This window comes from Eubalaena glacialis, chromosome 13 (assembly GCF_028564815.1).
Source record: "Eubalaena glacialis isolate mEubGla1 chromosome 13, mEubGla1.1.hap2.+ XY, whole genome shotgun sequence".
In the NCBI taxonomy this organism is placed as follows: domain Eukaryota; kingdom Metazoa; phylum Chordata; class Mammalia; order Artiodactyla; family Balaenidae; genus Eubalaena; species Eubalaena glacialis.
In genome coordinates, this window is record NC_083728.1 from 680948 (window position 1) to 701046 (window position 20099).

General features: G+C 66.3%; 2 protein-coding genes across 13 annotated transcripts; one reads left to right on the forward strand and one right to left on the reverse strand.

Moving 5' to 3' along the window:
- Nucleotides 1–2041: 2041 nt before the first annotated feature.
- Nucleotides 2042–8072, forward strand: RGS19 (regulator of G protein signaling 19). 7 transcript variants are annotated; one of them, XM_061208131.1, is made up of 7 exons: nt 2119–2691; nt 4723–4807; nt 5283–5380; nt 5591–5712; nt 6854–6928; nt 7040–7274; nt 7346–8072. In XM_061208131.1, the coding sequence occupies exons 3-7, from the start codon at nt 5351–5353 to the stop codon at nt 7535–7537; spliced, it is 654 nt and encodes a 217-aa protein (XP_061064114.1). In that variant the 5' UTR covers nt 2119–2691; nt 4723–4807; nt 5283–5350; the 3' UTR covers nt 7538–8072. The 7 variants fall into 7 exon arrangements, with proteins under 7 accessions (XP_061064113.1, XP_061064116.1, XP_061064114.1 ...); XM_061208132.1 differs by having other exon boundaries at nt 4771–4807; XM_061208130.1 differs by lacking the exons at nt 2119–2691; nt 4723–4807 and adding an exon at nt 2042–2111.
- A 1001-nt stretch (nt 8073–9073) lies between these two features.
- On the reverse strand, nt 9074–19809 carry TCEA2 (transcription elongation factor A2). 6 transcript variants are annotated; one of them, XM_061207773.1, is made up of 10 exons: nt 19753–19809; nt 13838–13900; nt 13417–13522; nt 12387–12477; nt 11181–11326; nt 10889–10945; nt 10376–10530; nt 10162–10308; nt 9506–9581; nt 9074–9292 (listed from the first exon to the last, which is right to left on the reverse strand). In XM_061207773.1, the coding sequence occupies exons 2-10, from the start codon at nt 13889–13891 to the stop codon at nt 9090–9092; spliced, it is 1035 nt and encodes a 344-aa protein (XP_061063756.1). In that variant the 5' UTR covers nt 13892–13900; nt 19753–19809; the 3' UTR covers nt 9074–9089. The 6 variants fall into 6 exon arrangements, with proteins under 6 accessions (XP_061063756.1, XP_061063755.1, XP_061063754.1 ...); XM_061207772.1 differs by lacking the exon at nt 19753–19809 and adding an exon at nt 16788–16981 and having other exon boundaries at nt 11181–11311; XM_061207771.1 differs by lacking the exon at nt 19753–19809 and adding an exon at nt 16788–16981.
- Between the last annotated feature and the right edge of the window lie 290 nt (nt 19810–20099).

Genomic DNA, 20099 nt, shown 5'->3' on the forward strand with positions numbered 1-20099 from the left:
GTGTGGGGCTGGCACATGGGCACCCTTTGATCCCCACACCAGGGAGGGGTCCTCGGTCTGCAGAGAAGGCCCGGGAAAGTGGCCGAGGACATTTCTGCAGGGCCTGAAGGAGGCTTCTGCTATGGGAAAGCAAAGCATGTAGGCCACAGCCCAATGTACTGGGGGCTGTGAGGGATCAGGTGGGTCTCTGGGGCTGGGAGCTCATGCTCTAGACAGAGGGTCCTGGGTTCAAATCCCACCCCCAGCATTACCTGCTGCACAGCCTTGAATGAGCCCCTGCCCAGCCCACTTGGTTCCTCCTGTGGAACATGGGATAGACTCCCCAGAGGAAGGGCAGAAGACCCAGGAGGGCTGAGGCAAGGGGCATGGAGAGGCCTAAGTGGCCGGGGGACATGCGGGGGTGGTGAGAGGAAGGACAGTGTATGGAGGGCTGGGAGGGGGAGGGGAGGGCCAGAGAAGCGTATAGAGTGTGGCCTGAGTGGAAGAGAAGTGCGCTGACCCACACCCGCATCCAGCTGCCCCACACGTCTCAGGAGGTGGGTGAAGATGCCACGTCAAGCACCATGGCATAGGCAGGGCTGTGTGACCTTGACTAAGCTCTGGCCCGTCTTTGAAGGACCTACCTCCCAGAACTGTTATCTAGGCTAAATAAGAAGCAGCCACCTCCCATCTGGGCAGGCTTCCAGCCTCTGCCCTGTTCCAGCCAGCCTGTCAACATGGCAGCCAAGCCCCCTGGGCACACGGCATCAAGAGGCCCCCCAGACTGCAGGGCCCCTCTCTCCTCCCTGACCTTGGCCCGCACTCTGTTCAGCTCAGCTCCTGCCCTGCTGCTCTGCTAGCGGCTCCAGCTCTGTCCTGTGCGGAGCAAGAGGCAGCACTGAAACGCCCCCCTCCGCGCTCTGTGGTTCTCCTTAGCCCTCCTCACCTCTCACCCAGTCTGCAAGTCCACTTCTTGTCTGCGCTGGGGCTTGTCTATCCTGCTCACTGCCAGGTCCCACTGACTGGCACACAGGGGACACGCAGACATTTGCTGGATGAATGAAGAGCGCATGTAAAATCTCCGCTCCCCTTTATACCCCCAAGAGCACTGAAAAAAGTGAGCACCTACAACTTGAGCAACTGGAAGGCATTTTGCGAGCGGGCCCTGGGCACCGGGGGACAGGCGCTGCCTACGGTCGGAGGCCAGGGGGACTCAGACACTCTGCAGACCACTTCCAGAGCAGGCTCAGGGCCTCCCAGACACTGGCCCAAAGCATGCTGGGATAAGGAATTTAACTCACAGCTATACCAGGTCATAAAATATGAGGAGAGTTGTCCAAAGAGAAGGGACAGGCATTCGTGGCAAAGGGGAGGTGTGGCTTTAAACTGTAGAACATCTGGGGGCAACTGGAGGGGTTGAAAGGGACTCAGCCAGGCCCCGCGGACAGGGACATTTGGCGACCCCGGATATAAGAACCAGTACCCCCGGCATCACTGGCACCGAAGCCCAGGAACCCCCTTCCTTGGGAAGTCCCCTACAGCACGGTGACAGCGCGCCCTCAACCCTATTTCACAGGGGAGGACACCCAGTGCCAGAGAGGCTAGGGCCGGGCCGGGACTGACCACGGGGGACAGTCCTTTCCAGTGGCCTCTCCCTCGAGCGGGGCAAGTAGCCTATGGGGACGCCCCACCACCACCTCCACCCCACCCCACTCCACCCCACCCCACCCCGTAACGCCAACGCTGGACCGGCCCCGCCGAGCAGAGCTGGGGCACGGCCACACCCCCAGCTGCCGCAGTACCAACTCAGCCGGCCCGGGGGGCCAGAGGCCCCATCATCAGCACGGGCCACCCTAAGCGACGGTGGGGACGGAGGCGCCGCGCTCCTGCGCGCGGGGCGGTGGGGAGTGGGCGCGTGGGGCGCGGAGCCGGCCGAACGCGGGGCGGGGCGCGCCGGGCGGGGCGGGCCGGGCCGGCGTCTGCCCGCGCGAGGAAGTCCCGGCCCCGCGCTTTGGGGAAGTGAGGCCGAGGCGCCTGCGCACTGAAGCCTGCGCCCGCTCCCCGACGATTCGGCCGGACCTCGGAGCGCGCGGGCCGGCGGCTGCGGCGCGAGTGGCTCGGGAGCGCGGCCGGTGAGTGCGCGCGCGCGGCGCCGAGGACCGCGGCCCTGCCCCTCCGGCCAGGGCCCGGGGGCCGTGCGGGGCGGGAGCCTCGGAAACCGGCGCCGGAATCCGCGCCCCAAGGACTCCGCCGCGGGGTCCACGTGGACCCTGGGCCGCGGCGGGACTGGAGCCCGTCCCCGCGCGTGGGGGAGGGGCCGTTGCAACCGGGTTCCCCTTTTCTGCAGCTCAAAGCCTGGGGAAGTGATTGCTCAAAGCGGGGGTGGGGGGGCCGGAAGAACCCAGGTTTCCGCGTCTCCCGTCCCCCGCCTCAGCCTGTGGGGAGGGGCCGAGGCGGGACACCCGGTTTGCCCCCGCCCCCACCCTGTTGGATCTGGCAGCCACTCATCCCTGCCAGTCGCAGGGGAGGCGCTGCGCCCCCGGCCCGAGCCGATCGGGGGCTCCTGGCGCCAGCCTCGCTCCAGAACGCGCAGGAGGACCTCCTGCCGTCTGACTTGAGTCCTGCTGCTGCAGTACACGCCCCTTCGGCAGCCAGGGTGGGGCCCAGAGCGAACCTGGCCCCTCCCGCCCCTGCCTCGCCTTTGGGTCGCTGGTGAGTGGGGCGCATGGCGAGTTCCTTGAGATTGGGGTGGGGGCGTCAGAGGCTGGAGGAAGGGGCAGACTTCTCCAGGCCAAACCCTACCATGAGAGAGAGGGAGAGAGAAGTGGGTTGCCCCCACCATTGTAGAGGTGGGCCGTGGCGAGGGTCACCAGGGCCAGCAAGACCTGGCCTGCCTTGGAGGAGTCAGGCTGGGACTTCCCTACGGGGGAGGGGGGGGCGCAGCAGACAGGAAAGGTGCTGAGGAGGATGAGAAGAAGGGAATGGAGCCCCTCTGTCAACCCCCCTCCCAAAGGTTATGGCATTTCTTTCCTGGGATTGTCACATTTTCTTATTCTTTTTTTGGACTGGGCGGGCTCGGGGACGTTCTTTTTCCTTCTGTGGAGCAGAGCAGCAGCCGCTCCCGAGGGAGCCTCTGTCCCCAGAGGCCAAACTTGCTGCCTGTCCAGCTTCTCCCATCCCAGACTTAGGGGCCAAAGCCTGGAGGGGCTGCGGAAGGGGAGGGAGCCCCCTCCCACGTGCCCGAATGAGGGGCGGGAACCCTGGTTCAGACCCTGTACCCCCACCAAGAAAGAGAGCAGGTGCCCCAGGGGCACAGGTGGCCCCAGCCAGCCTGAGGAGGGTGCAGGGAGCCAGGCCCAGGGATGGGTGACCAGGTGCAGAGCCTACAACCAGGACAGAAGGGACGGCCTCTCCCCCTGCCCCTCCCCACCCCAGACTCGGCCCCAGCACCTGGGCCCTGCATCCTCAGGCAGCTCCCCTCGTCCAAGTCAGAGCTGAGTTGGAGAAGGCAGCCTAGAGGGGTACAGCCTTCAGGGTGCTGGGGGGGGGGGCGGGGGTTGGGGCCCTGCCCCCACTCACAGTGGGTAGGGGTGCAGAGGAGGAAGAGCGGCTCTGCCTGGGGAAGTCACAGCCCATCTGGGGTACAGCTACCAGACCTCAGAGGTTGCCACACCCCTTCCTTTCCCTAGAAACTTGACCCCTGAGGGTAGGCATGCTGTCGGGCTGCTTCTTCCCCATCTGTTTGCTGGAAGCCAGTGGGATCCAGTTTGAGGGTCGCCCCCAGCGATCTCAGGGGAAGCCAGGCAGGTGGCCGAGTGGCCAAGGCCCCGTGGGACCCTACACCTGGCCCCCAGATTTGGGTCAAGGCCGAGGCCTCCGCATGCCCAGGCTCTGGAGGCAGGGGTGCCCCAGCTGTGCATATCCCGGGCTGTCACCTCTGAGCGCAGCACCTGGTCAGTGGCTGGGAGGCAGGAGCTGCCTAGCCTGGTGACTGACCCGGGGCCTGTCCCAGAGCGTCCACTTTCCTCTCCTGCCATCGGACACCCCACGAGGCCAACATGGACCAAACAGACATTAAAAGGCCAAGAGCTGAGGGATGGGGGGCAGCAGGGAAGATGATCATTTAATGAGAAAATAAAGTGAAACCAAGTCCTGAGCATCTCGCGGCGGGGTTTCAGGAAGGTCCGCGCGGCAAACGTGCCAGGGGGCGCCCCCGGCCCCGGGGGTGGGGCGGGGCGCCTCGCCTGGGCCGAGGTGGGCGCAGGCCGAGGTAGAGGTTGGGAGGCAGGTGGGGAGGCGTTCAAAACTGCCTCCTGGACCCTGATTGGCCGCCCCCGCGGCTCGGGTCCGCGGGTTTCCCGCGGGGACCGCTCACCCGGATGGGGCTCCGGCGCCCCCCGCGCGCCCGCACCGTGGAAGGTGCGCCCCGACGCCGAGCGGAAGGGACCCCAGCGGCTCCGACCCGCCCGGGAGCAGGACGCGCCCCCTCCCTCGCCGCCGCCGCCGCCGCCCGGCGCGCCCGCCCTGCCCTGCCCTGCCCTGCGGCGAGGCCTGGGGCCGCAGCGGTTTCCGCAGCCTGGCGGGGGGGGAGGAGGAGGGGAAGGGAGGCCGGGAGACCCTGGGCGCGGGAAGGTGCCAGCCGAGTGTTCGGGTGCCGGGCCAGTGACCGGGCCGAGAAGGTGGCGGTCCCTGGCGGCTCTCGGCCCTCCTCACCGGCGCCTGCTGCACTTCCCGCACCCTCAGGACGTCCCGCCCCAGCCCCAAGTCCTACTCAAGTCCTCCTTGTCGCAGGCCTGGTCTGCTGCCCCTGCTGAGTCCCCAGGAGCAGGTGGGGAGCCTCCCCAGGGCTGATCCGGACTCCTCGTGGGGAGCAACCCTCACCACCTCCCACCAGCCGAGGAAAACCTGGGATGGAGGGAGCTGGGATGGGGGGTCTAAATGTCTGACCACCACCCCTATGCACCGCCCTTATAGCCCCAGACTCTGGGGGCCTCCAGCCCCCTTGGGAGGGGCCAGGAGCCGGAAACCAAGAAAGAGGAACCCTGGCTTCCGGCTTCCCAGGGAGCGAGCAGATGGGGGTGTCCCAGAACCTCCTGTGGAGATCTTGTCTGGGGTCCCCTCCTTCCTGACCTCACATCCCCTCACAGCCACAGTGTAGACTGGAGTGGGGGTCAGGGCCTGGGCAGAGCGGTCTGGGGGCGGGGGGACGCCTCCGGGAGGACGGAGAGACTCGGGACCTCTCCAGGGCGGCAGGCCGCCACCGGTGTCAGGTCCTCCGTGAGAGTCCCGGCCTCTCTTCTCAGAGCCCCAGGCTGTGGTGAGGGTCCTGGAGCAGGCACCACGGAGCCCCGGCAACCTCTTCCACCCACCCATGCCCACCCCGCCTGAGGCTGAGAAGCAGGTGGGCCGCCTCCACCGCTGACTCTGTCCCTCGGGGGCTGGGGGCATGACTGGGAGTTGGGAGACCCTTGGACACCTGGGAGGCCAGAAGGGTCATGCCCCCCCCCCCGGAAGCAAGCACGGCCCCCAGCAGGCAGGCGGGGGGCGGGGGGGAAGCAGGTGGTTCCGACGGGTTCTGCCTGGAGGCTGAGGTGGCCCCGTCTTCCCCCAGCACACAGGGCCAGAGGAGGGGGACCAGCCTCCCTCCATGTCCGGTCCCGATGCGGCCCCCCCGGCCCCCCCCGGGCGAAGCCCCTGCTGCTTGTGCTGGTGCTGCTGTTGCAGCTGCTCTTGGTACGTGGGCCTGGGGCGCACCGCGCGCCCGGCGGGGAGGGGGGCACTGAGCGGACCTGGGGCCCAGCACCCCACTCCTCAGCCCCTCGCGGGCTTTTGAGGCATCACCCACAGCCCTCGTCCAGGGGCCTGGTGACCGGCGGCCAGTGCCCAGGCCCCTGTGTGCGTGTGACTTTCGTGGCTGGTGTGCCGAGGTTGTGTCCACATGCAGGCACCTAGCCAGCACGTGTGTACGTGTGTGTGTGTGAGTGTGTGTGCGCGCACGCGCGTGTCTGTAAGCCAGCCCAGACTGGCCCTGGGGACCTACAGCAGAACAAAAGCAGGTCCTACAGATTGTGTCAGGTGGAGGAGCTTTAAGCAGAGACCTGGCCCTGGCACAGTGCAGGGGGTGGACATGGGGCCTCCAGGGGGAATGTGGTTTCTAGGCACGTAGGGAACCTGTTGGGGTTTTTGTGCCTTGCAGAGGCCTGGCCCTTTTCGGGCTTCCATCCCTTGGCTGTTGAGTGGACAGCGCTGAGGGGACCCAAAGGGGGATCAGCTGACCAGTGCAGTGAGCATCTGAGGCCTGAAACAGGAGAGGGAGCGCCTGGGGGTAGAGACACGAGGCCGTGAATTGTTAGGGCCTGCTGAGCATCTGGCCGTGGGGGCCAAGCTAGGAGTCTGGCGTCTGGCGGGTGGGGGTAGGGTGGGACTGAGTTCTGTCTGGCCCTTTGAGTTTGAGGTGTCTGTTAGCTGTCTCAGTGACCCTGGGGAGAGGTCCAGCTGGAGGTGTGGCCTGGGGAGCCAGCACTGACGCTGTGCCAGGAACGCAGGAGAGAAGCAGGACCCCGAGGGAGAGTCAGGGGTCAGACACACGGGCTGGGGGCTTTCTCCACATCAGCCGGAGTCTCTGGGAGACAGCAGTGGGGGTCGAGGTCAGGCCAGGGAGGGAGAGGTACCCCAGGGGCCTGTGAAGCCCCAAAGGCAAGAAAACGGGCCCAGGGCCGGACCGCAGTCTGGGAAAGGAGCAGACCCACCCTGCAGGGGGTTCACATGTGTGCTGAGAGCCCATACAGACACGTGTCGGTGTCACTGTGTGACCAGTGTCCTGCGCGCACACGCGTGCCGCGGAGGGCAGTGCCACCTTCCCCTCTGCCGGCAGGAACGAGGAGAGGCGGCGAGCGTGGCGAGCCTCCCGGGAGAGCAGGCTGCAGCCCCTCCCCAGCTGCGAAGCCTGGTGAGTCTTGGCCGGGGGGTCTGCGCGGTGTGGGCGGGTGGGGGGATCCGGGCGGAGGGGGCGGGGCCTGGCGCGGCTGGTGGCGGATACCCGGATGCGCATTCCCCGCAGTGCCACGCCGAGCCCCGAGGAGGTTCGGAGCTGGGCGCAGTCCTTCGACAAGCTGATGCACAGCCCAGCGGGCCGCAGCGTGTTCCGGGAGTTCCTGCGCACCGAGTACAGCGAGGAGAACATGCTCTTCTGGCTGGCGTGCGAGGAGCTCAAGGCCGAGGCCAACCAGCACGTGGTGGACGAGAAGGCGCGCCTCATCTACGAGGACTATGTGTCCATCTTGTCCCCCAAGGAGGTGCGCGGCGCGGGGCCGGGGTGGGGGGCGGGGGCGCCTGCGGGCCCCTGACCGCGGCCCCTGTCCCGCAGGTGAGCCTGGACTCCCGGGTGCGGGAGGGCATCAACAAGAAGATGCAGGAGCCGTCGGCGCACACGTTTGACGACGCGCAGCTGCAGATTTACACGCTGATGCACCGAGACTCCTACCCCCGCTTCCTCAGCTCCCCCGCCTACCGCGCCCTGCTGCTCCGGGGGCGCTCCACGTCCTCCAGTGAAGCCTAGACTGCCCACCGTGGCCGCCTGGACGCGGGACCCCTCCCGCGGGCAGAGACTCCTTTCACAAGAGCGCTTCACGTGTGGGGCACACCCGCCGGGCCCAGCGCCCCGGGGCGGTCCCAGGCAGGAGCTCCAGGTGCAGGGCAGGCCAGAAGCCCCCTTCCCCACCCAGAGGACCCAGCGCCCCAGGATCCAGCTGAGAAGCAGGCGTGAGGGCCTCTGGGCCTAGGCGGCCCCTCCAGCACCACCACCCCCACTGAGCGCTTCCTGCTGGGGATCCCACCTGGTGAAAGGAGGCGCCCTCCCTGAAAGCATCCTGGACCCACAAAGCTCACAAGGTCCTCCTCCCCGGGCCCCTGGGGGCCCTGAGAAATGCCTTTGGTGGAGAACAGAACCTCTGTACTGTCCAGTTCTGTGACAAGAGGAGACCTCCAGCTGGTGCCATCTGCACCCCGGGATCAGACCCAGGACCTCAGAACGAGGCTCAAGGCAGCAGGACCCGGTTTCTCTTTTATATGTTCATTGAGTTTAAACCAGGAAACATGGCACTGTGTGTTTTATCAAAAAAACAAAAAAAAAGTTTTCATATTTAACTCCACTCCTCTGCCCCCCAAAATAGAATCTTATTATTGAAGATATTTTTAAAGTAAAAGCCTCTCCCCTCTGTCCACATTTGCGGGGGGAATTAGAGAAGGCGGAGTTGTCCAGGACCCGCAGCAGGGGAGCAGCCACGCTCAGTGAAGGGACCCTGTGCTCTGCTCCAACCCCACCCCTCAGAGCAACAGCGTCAGCAGGCAGCTGTGCTCCGCTCTCCCCACGCGAGGGCGCTGTGACCCAGGCCAAGTGTGGCCCCCAAGGCACCTGGCCACCAAGGGTGGCAACGCAACAAGAGGCACCGGCCAGGTCCTGGGCAGGCAGGGTGTCTGGCAGGGGCTGGCCGGCTGGGGCAGGACACTTAAGGGGGACACCTCCCCGAGACCCTGGGTGCCGGGCAGTCACCTGTACTGTCTCACAGGCCCCACAAGGCACACACTTGCCACCCTGTTCCCTGAGTTTCTGCTTGGTAAAGCGATTCAACGCTGCAACCAGGGCGCAGAGGGTCTGGTCAGGGGTCCACCCCCATCCACACTGCTTCCAGGAGCAGTGGCGCATCCTGAAGGGTTGCAGGCAGGCACGGCTGTGGGGCCCAGACTTAGCCTCCCGCCCATAATCCCTGGACCCTGAGCTGCGGTGCCTGGAGAGGTCGTGAGACCCCGGCTCCTCCGTGCGCCCACGGCCCTCCCCACCTGATCCTCATGCTATGCGTGCCCAGCCCTGCCCCTCCCATGGGCGCACTCGGGCCCCTCTGAGAGCCAGCGGGCTCTTCCGTCCAGTGCCGTCCCACCAGGCCAAGCCTCAGCATCACCTGACCCCAGGGAGGTGGGCTGTCCCCGCAGCGGCGGGGGTCGGGGGGATCAAACCAGAGATGAGGGGATGGGGGACCCAGCTTGAAGCCCAAGCCTGTGTATGGCCCACCAGGACCAAGGGCCAGGGAAAAAACAGTGGCAAAAAGAAACATTTAATAACGGGGGGGAAAGAGGAAGAAAGGTGCTCGGCAGGCAGGGTGGGGGGCAGGGTGTGCTGCCTTCTGAGGAAGGCCAGGTGGGCAAAGAGCAGGTCTCCAGAGAAGCTGTATCTGTTGGCAGAGGATGGGGAAAGGGCGACGGCCCGCACTGGCCGTGGCCCAAGGCTGCAGGCACACATGCGCAGGGCTCAGCAGAACTGCAAAAAACAGGTGAGAGGCGTCCATCCAGCCGTGCGGCCCGCAGGACCCCAAAGGGCAGGAGGCAGGGCTGGGGTCTCCATCCACCATCTCCAAAGCTCCCAGGGGGCTGGCTGGCATGGCCATCCCCCAAGTCACACCACAGACCCCACAAAGGCTGGAGACACCCACCTCCAGAGAACAGGGCTGGGGAATGGCCTGGGCTCACCCACCTACCTTCCAGCGGTTTCCACACTCGTTGCAGACGACGAACGTGGTCATAGGCTCATCGGAGCTGCGGGTCTGCACCTGTGGGGAGGGCCACGGTGGGAGGGGCCCAGCCCCAGGGCCTCAGTCACTTGCAGCTGGAGGCCCCAGGGAGCAGGACTTCCCAGGAGTCACAACCTGGGGAGCCCGCCACCCATGGCCTCGGGCTGCACTGGCCTCACGTCACCTGGGCTGAGGCTGCCCTGCGACCCCAACCTTGCGGTCGCCCCAACCACTTTCCTCTTACAGGGCCCCCCGACATCTCTTGGGGCCCACATCAGCGTCCACCTCCACGACTCTGAGTGTAGTCCTGCTACCACCACCGGACACCCATCCTCCCGCCAGCAGCAACACAGCGGGGCCGGGCTCCCAAACTTCAGTGCCCCAGGACGGGCTGGACCCACCGCCCGAGACTGCCTACTGGGGAGCAGGGCTCCTCGGCAAGGGGGAGGCCCCAAGGGTGACCGCAGCTCCCGGCCCCATCGGAGACTAGGTTGTCGGACCCCCGTCCCAGCGCCGCTCACACCGCACGTGTCCAGGCGCAAGGGGCATCCAGCCTGCATGGCAGGGGCACGGGCGGCTCCGAGGAGGGCGGGGCCCCGGGAGGGCTGCCGACGCTCACCTGCGTGTAGGTGCAGCTCTTCTTCCTGCACTTGCCGCAGGTGAACAGGTCGGTCTGCGTGCCGCCCGTGCGCGCCATCTGGTGCTCGCGGATGGCCTCCTTGGTCATGGCCTTGCGGATCTCCTTCAGCTCGTCGCTGGCCATCTCCTGGGGCGAGGGGCGCGTGCTTAGCCCGCGGCCCCCCGGGGCAGCCCCCGCACCCCCACGGGCTCACCTCCGAGGTCATGACGGCGATCTGCTGGGGCGTGATGGCGCCGCACAGCACGTTGCGCCGCAGGCCGGGGTTCTTGGCGTCCTTGAGGTTGGAGAGGCGGCTCCGCACGCGGTTCTTGTACTTCATGTCCGTGTTCCCCACGTCCCGGAAGATGCGTGCAGACGTTTAAGGACCCGTAGGGAGGCCGATGCCCTGCCCTCCACCCCTGCCCCAGGTCGGCCAGGGCCTTTCGTGGGGGCCGTGTCGGAAGAGCCAGCCACACCGGGTCGTCGACACTGACGCTTTCCCGGCTGAGACCCAACTGCAGGCTGGAGGCCCGGGAGCCAGGCCCACCGCAGGCCCGGTCAGACCCCAGAGGGTCTGGGAGGAGCCCCCTGGTCAAGACAAGCAAGCCCGCCCGACCGCCCAACCCCCTGGCGAGGGCGCAGTACAGTGGCCACGAGGGGAGCTGAGCCTGGCCGGCCCCGCAAGTCCTCCAGAACTCCAGCCCCCGAGCCGCTGCACAAAGGATATATTCCTCGATCTGGGCCGACAAGCGCTCACAGTCTGCACCGACAGCCACGTGGTCATCTGCAAGAAGGAGCCCTGACCGGCTGCCCTGCCGGCTCCCCCCCACGCCTCAGCCTGCGCGGGATCCAGGCTCCCTGCTCCCCAAAGACCCCCGGCTCCCTGCCCCCAAGGTCAGCAGCACGGGGTTGGACTCAGGCCTCCACAGACAGGCAGGGCCCAGGCCACCTGGGAATCAAGCGTGTGTCAGGAGCCAGGACCCCGAGGTGTGCTGGGTGGCCCCGGCCCAGGCACTCACGGTCCGTCTGCAGGGCAGCGGTCAGCATCTCGCGACACTTGTTGCGCACGGCGTCACAGGTGACCGGCACCGGAGGAAACGTGGTGATCCTGGGTGTCGATGGCGTCCTGGGCAGCTCTGGCCTCTTGCGGCTGGAGAGAGGCCCGCTCGGGCCGCATGCACCTCCATGAGATGCCGGTCCCCAGAAAAGCCAATGTCACAGCCATGATGCCCCCAGACCCCGTCTGCTCCACCCTGACAGCGGCCCAGAACCCTGCCCATCTGCAGTCAGGTCCAGCATGTCCACGCGGTCTGGCCAGAGGCAGTGAGGATCACTGGGTGGGACACACTCCAGACGGGATCCCCACCCTCAGGGAGACCTGGAACACGGGGCCACACTGCCCGACGCAAACTGCCAGGTCAGGGAAAGGCAGACGAGACTAGGGATCACCCAAGACCAAGTACCACTATGCAGGCAGCCCCACCCCTTGTAGGTCTGGGCACCCCCCTCCATGGGTTGCCTGTCCACAAGGCTCTGTCCACCCACGGCCCTCCTCTCACGCCCCTGCATCTCGTGACCTTGTGACCTCCACGGAAGTCAGTGGAAGCAGGCGGCTTCCTGGAGGAAAAATAACACGTGCAGGTGGGCGGATGAGCCCACGTCTCTGCACAGCCATGCCATGAATCCAAAGCTCAGCTTTTCCTCGCCCTTGGCCACTGCTGCCCAGTGGGGTCAAGGGCAAAGCAGCCTCTCAGCCACAGCCCATCCCTGGGGCGGCAGGAGCAGGGAGGCCTCAGTAGCCCCAAAACCTGCACCATGCCACAGCCCGGGGCATCGCCGGGGAGGGAGGGGCCGGCAGCCAGAGACACCAGGCCAACGGGGGTAGCCAGAGTTAGCCCGCGAGAACCAGACCCTGGACCGGGGCCTGGATCCGGGGATGTGAGCAATGGGCTCCCACAGGCCCGCTCAGGGTGTGGGTCAGCTCCGTGTAGCCAGGCAGACAGAGCCTCCCCCTCAGATGCTTGGGCCTAAAAAGATCCAGAGGAGTCTCTGGAGGGAAAGTGTCCAGCAAGAGGCTGACCCTGGGAAGAGTCCCTTCCGAGGAGCTGAAAGGGCTGATGACCTCGGGCCCCCCCCCCACCCAGGGCCCCTGGAAATCCGCACCCTGGTCTGCCGAGAAAGTGGGGCCATGGGCGGGGGGTGTGTCTGCCTTCCAGACGTGCTACCTGGGGTCCTGGGCCTCGGAGGCCTCCTTGGAGGACGATGTGGGCAGAGGCCCGCCCCTTCTCCGCTCCCTGGCTTTGGCATCTGAAGCATCTACATGTGCCGGGAAAGAAGGAAGGGCTGGCTGGGAGAAGGCAGACCCGGAGGGCAGGGCAGGGCCAGGGAGCGGGGCAGACCACCACCAAGGCACAGCCCCAGCCATCGGACCCTGCCTCCAGCCCCAGCTTCCTGCGAACGACTGGGGTCCTCTCTCCCCAGCCAAGGAAGGTCCTGAAAAGTCTCCCTGAGTACAGAAATCCCCCCCAGAGTGACGGCCTTCACGGATGGCACGTTTGGACTTGGACAAAGGCTGGTCACCGCAGGCAGGCCGGGCATGGCCACTCCCCAGCTGGGCCTCAGGCCCCAGAGCGAGCCATCGAGTGAGTCCCAGCCTGCACTGGGGACCTTCCCACAGGACGAGAAGCGTCCCATACGCCACCAGAATAAATACGCTTGTCCAACACGCAGCCCAACAGCCACGCAGGACTGGAGAGAAGCCCAGGACATGCAGCTCTGTTTCCCAAGGGTTTGGACAGAGCCCAGGAGGGGCTGGGAAGGGAGGGGAACCTCAGGGTCCAGTGGTGGCACCCCAGTCGCCCCACTGTCCCTAGAAAGAGGCTGCCCCTGTTCCTCCTGAGCGGCTCCAGACCCCCCTCCCTCCTCCTCCTAACCCCACCCCCTCCCTCCTCCTCCTCCCCCTCCTCGCCCCGCCCCCTCCCCCCCCCCACGTCCGGAGCTGCCCCCTGCCCTCTGACTCTTCCCCCGGGCAACGTCCCCCAGCTCTGCCAGGTCCCCCTCCAGGGCTCAGCGCAGCCCCCTCCCCTCAACTCCTCCCCTTGCTCCTCGTGGAGCCCCTCTCCTCCCAGCCTGAGCCCGTGCTGCCTGGACCGGGCCCCAGGTGGCCCTGGCTCGGGAACAGCACAGTCTGCGAAGGGCCAGCGCGTCTTGGGTGCCCCCTGCCCCCACGCTCAGCCTAGGCTGCCTGACCCGCACCCAGGAGCTTTTTCCAGGACTTGATGAGAGACTTGGCCAGCGTGACGACCTCCTCGTCCGAGCTCTGCTTCCGCAGGGCGTTGACGGACATGCCGACGCGGGTGGACTGCAAGGCAAGCGGCCAGGCTGGGGGCAGCGGTCAGACCCTCCCCACAGACCCGCGGTGACTCCCACAGGGCAGGCTGGGGACCAGCGAGGGGAGGGATGCCCTGCCGACAGTTACTGCCCCATCTGCGGGAAGCTCAGTGAGGGACGCAGTGGATTTTCCTTGAACGCCCCTCCCTGTCTCTTGGAGCATCAGAGAAAGGCAAGGGACAGTCTCCTCAGGGGCAGGGACTCATGCCAACCAAGGGCCAGGGTGGGGGGCAGGAAGCTCTGCCAGGTGCCTGGGAGCTGGGGGGGGGGGCACACAGGGCCCTACCTGCAGCAGGTGCAGCGTGACGGGCATGGCCTTCAGTTCCCGCAGCAGGTCCATGGCTCCCTCCTGGAAGGAGAAGGGAGGACCCTCGTAAACGACTTTGAGGTCTCAGTGGGCAAGCTCAGCTCCTCCCACACACGAGGGTTGGGGGAACACAAGGCAGTGACAGTTTGCAGATCCACCTGGGGTCAGATGCCCAGGGAAGGCAGGCATGAGAGGGGAAGCAGCTGTGCACTTAACCCCAGCCCAGGGCCCCCGAGGGCCGTCAGGGGAAAGGGCCGTAGCCCCTCCCCAGCAGGGGCGCCGCACCAGGTGGAGGCGCAGCCCCAGGAGTGCCCGCACCTGCCCGGTCCCCCATCCCCCGCCCACGTGGCTCAGGCCGCCTCTCCTCAGTGCCGCCTGCTGGGGCCAAGCCCTCAGGGGCCTCTGCTCCCCTCATGTGCACCCCACACCCCCTGCTCACTCCCTCCAGCCGCGTCACCTCGCCTGGACGGCTGTGACAGAGCCCCTTCTCCCTGCTCTGCCCGGCACCCCTGCCCGCATCTGCTTCCTCGCAGCCGCACACACAAGGGCCACATGGCTCCGCAGCAGACAGAGCTCCCCAGGGCCCCTCAGGGGGCCGCGCTGCCCGCCCGGGACCTCTGCCCCTGCTGCTCCCACCGCCAGCGACACGCCTGCCCCACTCTCCCTCCCGAGCTTTGTGCAGATGACACATTCTCGGTGAGGCCTCTCCCGCTGAAGGCGGCAAGCAGCCCGGCACCACCCCATCCGCTCCCTGCGTTGCCTTCCTCCACAGAAGGCTCACGGAACCCACCGGCGTGGTTTCACGTGTGCGTGTCTCTCTCACGACATGAAGGAGGCAGCCATCCAAGGGGTGACGGCCTCAGATGTCCTGCAGCCTGGCCGTGGGAGGGGCAGAACCTGCCCCGTCCCTGATCTGCATGGCGTCTCGGCTCAGGCTGCCGCCTCCGCCTCATCACTCCCGCAGGCCCTGCCCCTTGGGCTACAGAGTCCAGCCCTGTAGTCAGCTCCTCAGAGGGGACAGATGCGCACTAGAACCGAGGGCACAGTGCCACTCTGTGATCGATCATCTTCCCCAAAACGGAGCCCCGGGCTGCAGAACGCCAGCTTTCTGTGGCCTCCGGACCAGAGGGGCTTAAACGTGATTCCCAGTCATGGCCCCCAACTCCAAGGGGCCTCAGAGGTGCTGGGACCCACCAGGAGCCTCTGCTAGCTCTCACTCCCCGCTCCATGGCACCCCAAGCCCCCTAGCCCCCTACCCAGTCCACACCTGTCCCCCCTCCTCATTCTCCCCTGGGCTTCCATCCATGCGGTGCTCCAGCTAGATGCCCCGTCCCCCAGTCCTGCCTGGCCCGACCCAGCCCTCCGTGGGTTCCGTAGCCCATCTCTGCCCCCACCTGGGGGACATTTGTTTTGTCTCCTTCAGAGGGGAAGCAGCTTCTTTCTCTGGTCATCTCTGGAAACAGCCAGAGATGTTCCCACATCCCTGCTCTGTGCTGCCCACAGCCTCCCAGGGGTGTGAACATCATGCAGGGTTTGGGGCAGGCGGCTGCTGCTTGATGGATGAATGAAAGCGTGGGAGCCAGCCCCCTTCCCAGCCCCGGGGGGAGAACCCTGTCCAAAGACCCAGACTCAACCATGCTCAGCCCAAAAGTCACCCCCAAACCACCAGTGCAGGTACACAGCCCTGGGGTGGTTGGGCAGGCATCTCAAGACCCCAGCTGAGCCTCCTTCACGGCCCCCACCACCACTCGGCCCCGCCCCAGGAGCTCAGTCTGGGGAGAGAGCAGGTCGCGTTTATTGAGCCTCTCAGAGAGCCAGCAGGACTCCTCTCCACCCCCTAGAGGCAGGTACCACCCACCAAAGATGCTTCCTGCGAGGATACCCAGATCACCAAGGTCCAAAGTTGAGAGGGGCCTGGAACTGAAGCCCCATGTGCTGTCCACCCCTACCACCACCAGCCCGAGACCGGGCACAGCCTTCCCCAAAGGCTCACTGGCCGAGGGGTGACAGAAGCCGGCCGCACAGTGAGCACAGCTGGTCGCGGGGGTCGGGGGGAGTCCTGCGCCCGCGTATTCCCAGGCCAGGCTGGGGGCTTCCTAGGGCTCTTTCCCAAGGGTGCCTATGCATCTGCCCACTCCCCAGTAGCTGCTGGCTGAGCCCTGGCTAAAGAAGGGAAAGGATTTATTAGGGCAACCTGGTTCTTGGGGGGCTGAACAGACAAGGAAAAAAAAAGGGCCTCCCAGACAAGAAAGGCCTCTGGCCGGCTGGCCGGTGAAAATGAGACGATGGGGGCCGCAAACCCCAGGCCCGGCAGAGGTAGGGGAGGCGCTGTAGCTCCAGGGGAAAAGGGGGTCCAATCTCACACTCCAAACTCTTGAAGGCGGAGAATGGGTGTGGGAGACCTAGGGTGGGACAGAGGGCTCTGAGTCGGGGATGGGGCTCGGCGGGGAGTTCTGGGGGACTTCGAGGATGCCCAGGCTGGGGAGGAGGAAGGCGAGGAGGGCGGGGCGGCCAGTCAGGGCTGCACGGGCCGGGGCTTCCGCAGGGCCTGGAGGGACTGGGCCGAGGAGGGTCTCCACCAGCCCGGCCTCCCGAGGGGCTCCGGAGTGAGGGGAGGAAGCGGGCGGATCCCAGGCCTGCGGGGTCTCAGTCTGGCAGTTGGGGTTTGAGTCCAGAGCGGTTGGCTCCCGGGACAAGGTCCAGACCGGATCGCGGCCTCTGCCGTGGGTGCGAGATGAAGGGCAGGGCTGGCCCAGGGCGGGGGTCTCGGCCTCCGGCGGGGGTCTCCCCGTGTCCCGGGAGTCTCTCCCGGGGCGGAGTCTCGTCCTGCCCCTCGGGTGGTCGCCGCGGCCCTGACGGGGGCTCGGCAGGCTCGGCGGGGGCTCGGCGGGGCGGGGGTCCCGGGGTCCTGGCGGCCCGCGCCCCTCACCGCGCTCTTCTTGGTCACCATCTTGTCCAGCCTCCGGGCGATCCGCGCAATCTCCTCCTCCTTGCCCATCATCGCCTCGGGGGCACCGCCCCCAGCGCCCGCCGCGCCAGCCTCGGCCTCCCGGCCCGGACCCCGGCCCCGGCCGCCGCAGCCTCCCGCACCCGCCGCAGCAGACGCAGCCCCGCCACGGGCGGGAGACCCTCCGTTCAAACCCCCGGCCCCCGCGGCACCGCGCTGCATCTTGGGACACGTAGTTCTCACGCCCGCCCGCCACGCGCGCGCCCGCCCTGCCCCGGACCACAACTCCCAGGAGCCAGGGGGCGCGCAGGGCGTCCTAGGAAGTGTAGTCCTTCCGCGGGCAGCCGCCTGTGGACCGGTTAGCCGGCGGAGGGCGCTGCGGCAGCGCGGGGCGCGGCCGTGCGTGGGGACCGCGGCGCCGAGCCCGCGCTTTCCTCCCAACACGTCGCGGGGGTGGCCAGGGTCCGACTGCGCGGGGACGCAAAGGCACGCTGCGGTCCGTCCCCTCTCCCCGCCCCATGAGCCCTCCTCCGCCACCTGCCGCTGTCCCGGGGCCGCTGCCCGACCTCCTGAGCGCTGCGGCCGGGATTGTGGCCTCGGGGACCCTCGGGGCATGGTCAAGGGGGGTGTCCTCAGGCTGGTTTTCCGGGGTTTCTGCATGCCCACCCCCAACGCCCAGCACTTTGTCCTCCTTTGGCCTGCGGAGAAATCAGATGGGGACTGGCCTCGAGGCTGGCTCCGTAACAGTGACCTACTCCCGGGGACTGTGCTGATGGCCCACACCCTGCCTCAACTGGTGCCTCCGCCAGGGTTGGACTGTCTGGCACGAACCCTTCTTGACAGCCCGGGTGATGCTTCTGGGAGGCCTCTCCTGATCCTCACCTTTCTGACTGTTATCTTAGGGACCGGAAGCTGCTTTGAGGTTTCTCGGAGATACATCCGCCCACTCCAGAGGGGAGAGGCTGAGTGCTTTGCTGCATGCTGACCGTGTGGTTGACACGCTCTCCCCTGTGCTCCAGCCTTTGTCAGAAGCCATGGCTGAGCTCAGCATCTCAGGATGCCCTGTCGTCGTGCTTGGAGGAGGAATTTCCTCCTATCAGTCCTCGAATCAGCTTAACTTTGTCTGTTGGGGAGGCCTAGCTGGGCAGCCTCCTCTGTCCTGGCTTTGAGTGAGGGAGGCTTCTATGTGTGGGACTGGGTTGGATGTTTCAAGCCACAGAGACTCTAAAGCATGACCTAGAAGCTGGTTAAGAAGGAAGGGCCCTGCCCCTTGTCCCCCAGGGGTGGGGCCCTAGGGTTTTGTCCTTTCTCCTCAAGTGGCAGAGGCACTGGCCCCCAGCCAGCCGGGTAGACACTGAACATTGGGCACACAGAGGAGGGCAGGGGCTTGGGGACTGTATTCCAAGGATGCAGAGTCTGTACCCCAGCCCCTGTGACCATATCCAAGCTGCCGAGAGGGACAGAGGCAGCCGCAGGACAGGGACCAACTTGGGGGGGGCAGAGATGGAGACAGGGCAGGTCTGGGAGCTGAGGAGGGGGACTGGGTCGGGGGGGAGGGAGAATAGGACAGGGTGTCAACCTGCGGGTCAGGAACCAACCCCCTGGCAGAAAGACTGGTGGGAAAGACTCCCGGTTGCCTCTGCATTGCTCTCTAGGGGACACGTATTGTCCCTTCAGTTACGAATGAAGCAGTGAACCACGTGTCGCAGCAGGGCTGGGACTGACCACAGCACAAACTAGAGCCACTTTGTGTCACAGCCATCCTGCTGATACCCCAGCGTCCTGCCGAGGCCCACTGCTGTCGGGAGCTGCAGCGATAAAGAAGCACTTAGGTTCCGTATCACACAGTTTAGAAAATAATTTGGTAACTGTGTTTCAGTGTAATTGGTTTCCATGGTAACCCCATGGGCTTACTTTGTGCGCTGCCCCGCGATGTGGCACCAGAGCAAGGACAGGGAGGCGAGGAGGGGCTGTCAGCTGAGCACCAGGGCCCTGCCCCGGCTCGGCCAGTGGGAAACCCAGACCGCCCACCTCAGGCCCTCGTCCTCGTTCATGAGAGGCCAGGTGGTCTCTACCTCTGGAGCTTCTGGCAAGGGCCACAGAGACAGTTCGTCAGGAGCCTGACATGTCTCAGAAGCTCTTGACTAAGGCCACCGAGGCTGCACACAAAGGGAGACCAAGACGCCACGGCGCTCGAGAAGAGTGGCCAGGAGGTGGGGCGTCCTGTGGGAGGAGGGCCCAGCCTGGGGAGCCTGGCCGGGGCAGGGCATGTGGTGGGGAAGGGGGAGTGGACGGGCAGGCGGGGGTGCGTGGCAGGGGAGGCGGGGTGCTTCCCAGCTGGGGACCTGCGGACCACGGCCCTTCGCCCCATCACGGGAGCTCTGAGTCCTGACACGGTGCAGTCCCACGTGGAAGCCACCCCCACGCAGGGTCCGGCCCAGGTGACCCGCCTTGTGTCCTGCAGGTCCCACAATGAGCAGAGGCCGCTAGGTGGCGGGAGTGAGCCACAGACGGCCTGCGGGCCAGGTGGCCACCACCCTCCCCACCCCCCAGGAGGTCCAGTGGGTTCTGGCCACAACCTCGAAGCAGCCCGGGTGGGGCTGCGGTTGGTCCTGGAGAGTGACCCTCACGTGTGGGGTCTGTCGGTGGGTCCCACCCTGGCCAGGGTAGCACTGACTGACCAACCCCGAAACCCCCAACTCCCCACCTTAGAAGTCCCTGGTCCCAGGGCCCCTCATGAATTCACAACCCCCAGAACCTTGCTCAGGTCAGTCACGGCCCACCCGAGACCCCTCGGACCCTACCCAACCTTGAGAACTTCTTCCTCCAAGGAACGTCCCCCAACAAGCTGCCTGGGGCCCCAGACCCTCCCGCACCCTCAGGAAGCTGTGCCTGCAGGGTGACACCAGGACCGCGAGCCTGGCTGTGCCCACAACAGCATGCTTACCGGGGCTCCAGAGCCCGTGTCCTCCTTGCTGCATCCGGGGAGTCGGCATACTGCCCGGGTCACGTGGGGGACGCGTGAAGCTGCCCACGTGCGTGCACGCCGGGCATGGTACAAATCACACGCACACACGCACAGGGACTGTGAGACGTCTGTCTCCCCGGGCTGCTCGGCCAGAAGAACCAGGCCTGAGTTCCACCCTCTGCTGCATCCCAGCCCCCAGACACCTACTGGGTAACGGAAGGAACGTGGCACCCTGGGGGGAGCTGGAAAGAACTTACACCTTCACCTTCTGGCCACCCCCAAGCAGGGGAGCCCCCAAAACACCCACCCCCACCCTGTGAGAGGCC

Coding starts and splice junctions, on each gene's coding strand:
- RGS19 (XM_061208130.1), top strand. CDS start 5,351: ATGCCCACCCCGCCTGAGGCTGAGAAGCAG. Junction 6,929..7,039: donor CTCCCCAGCTGCGAAGCCTG/GTGAGTCTTGGC, acceptor CATTCCCCGCAG/TGCCACGCCGAGCCCCGAGG. Junction 7,275..7,345: donor CCATCTTGTCCCCCAAGGAG/GTGCGCGGCGCG, acceptor CCTGTCCCGCAG/GTGAGCCTGGACTCCCGGGT.
- TCEA2 (XM_061207771.1), bottom strand. CDS start 16,859: ATGATGGGCAAGGAGGAGGAGATTGCGCGGATCGCCCGGAGGCTGGAC. Junction 12,478..13,416: donor GTCCTGGAAAAAGCTCCTGG/GTGCGGGTCAGG, acceptor CGGCACATGTAG/ATGCTTCAGATGCCAAAGCC. Junction 10,946..11,180: donor CGCTGCCCTGCAGACGGACC/GTGAGTGCCTGG, acceptor TCCTTCTTGCAG/ATGACCACGTGGCTGTCGGT.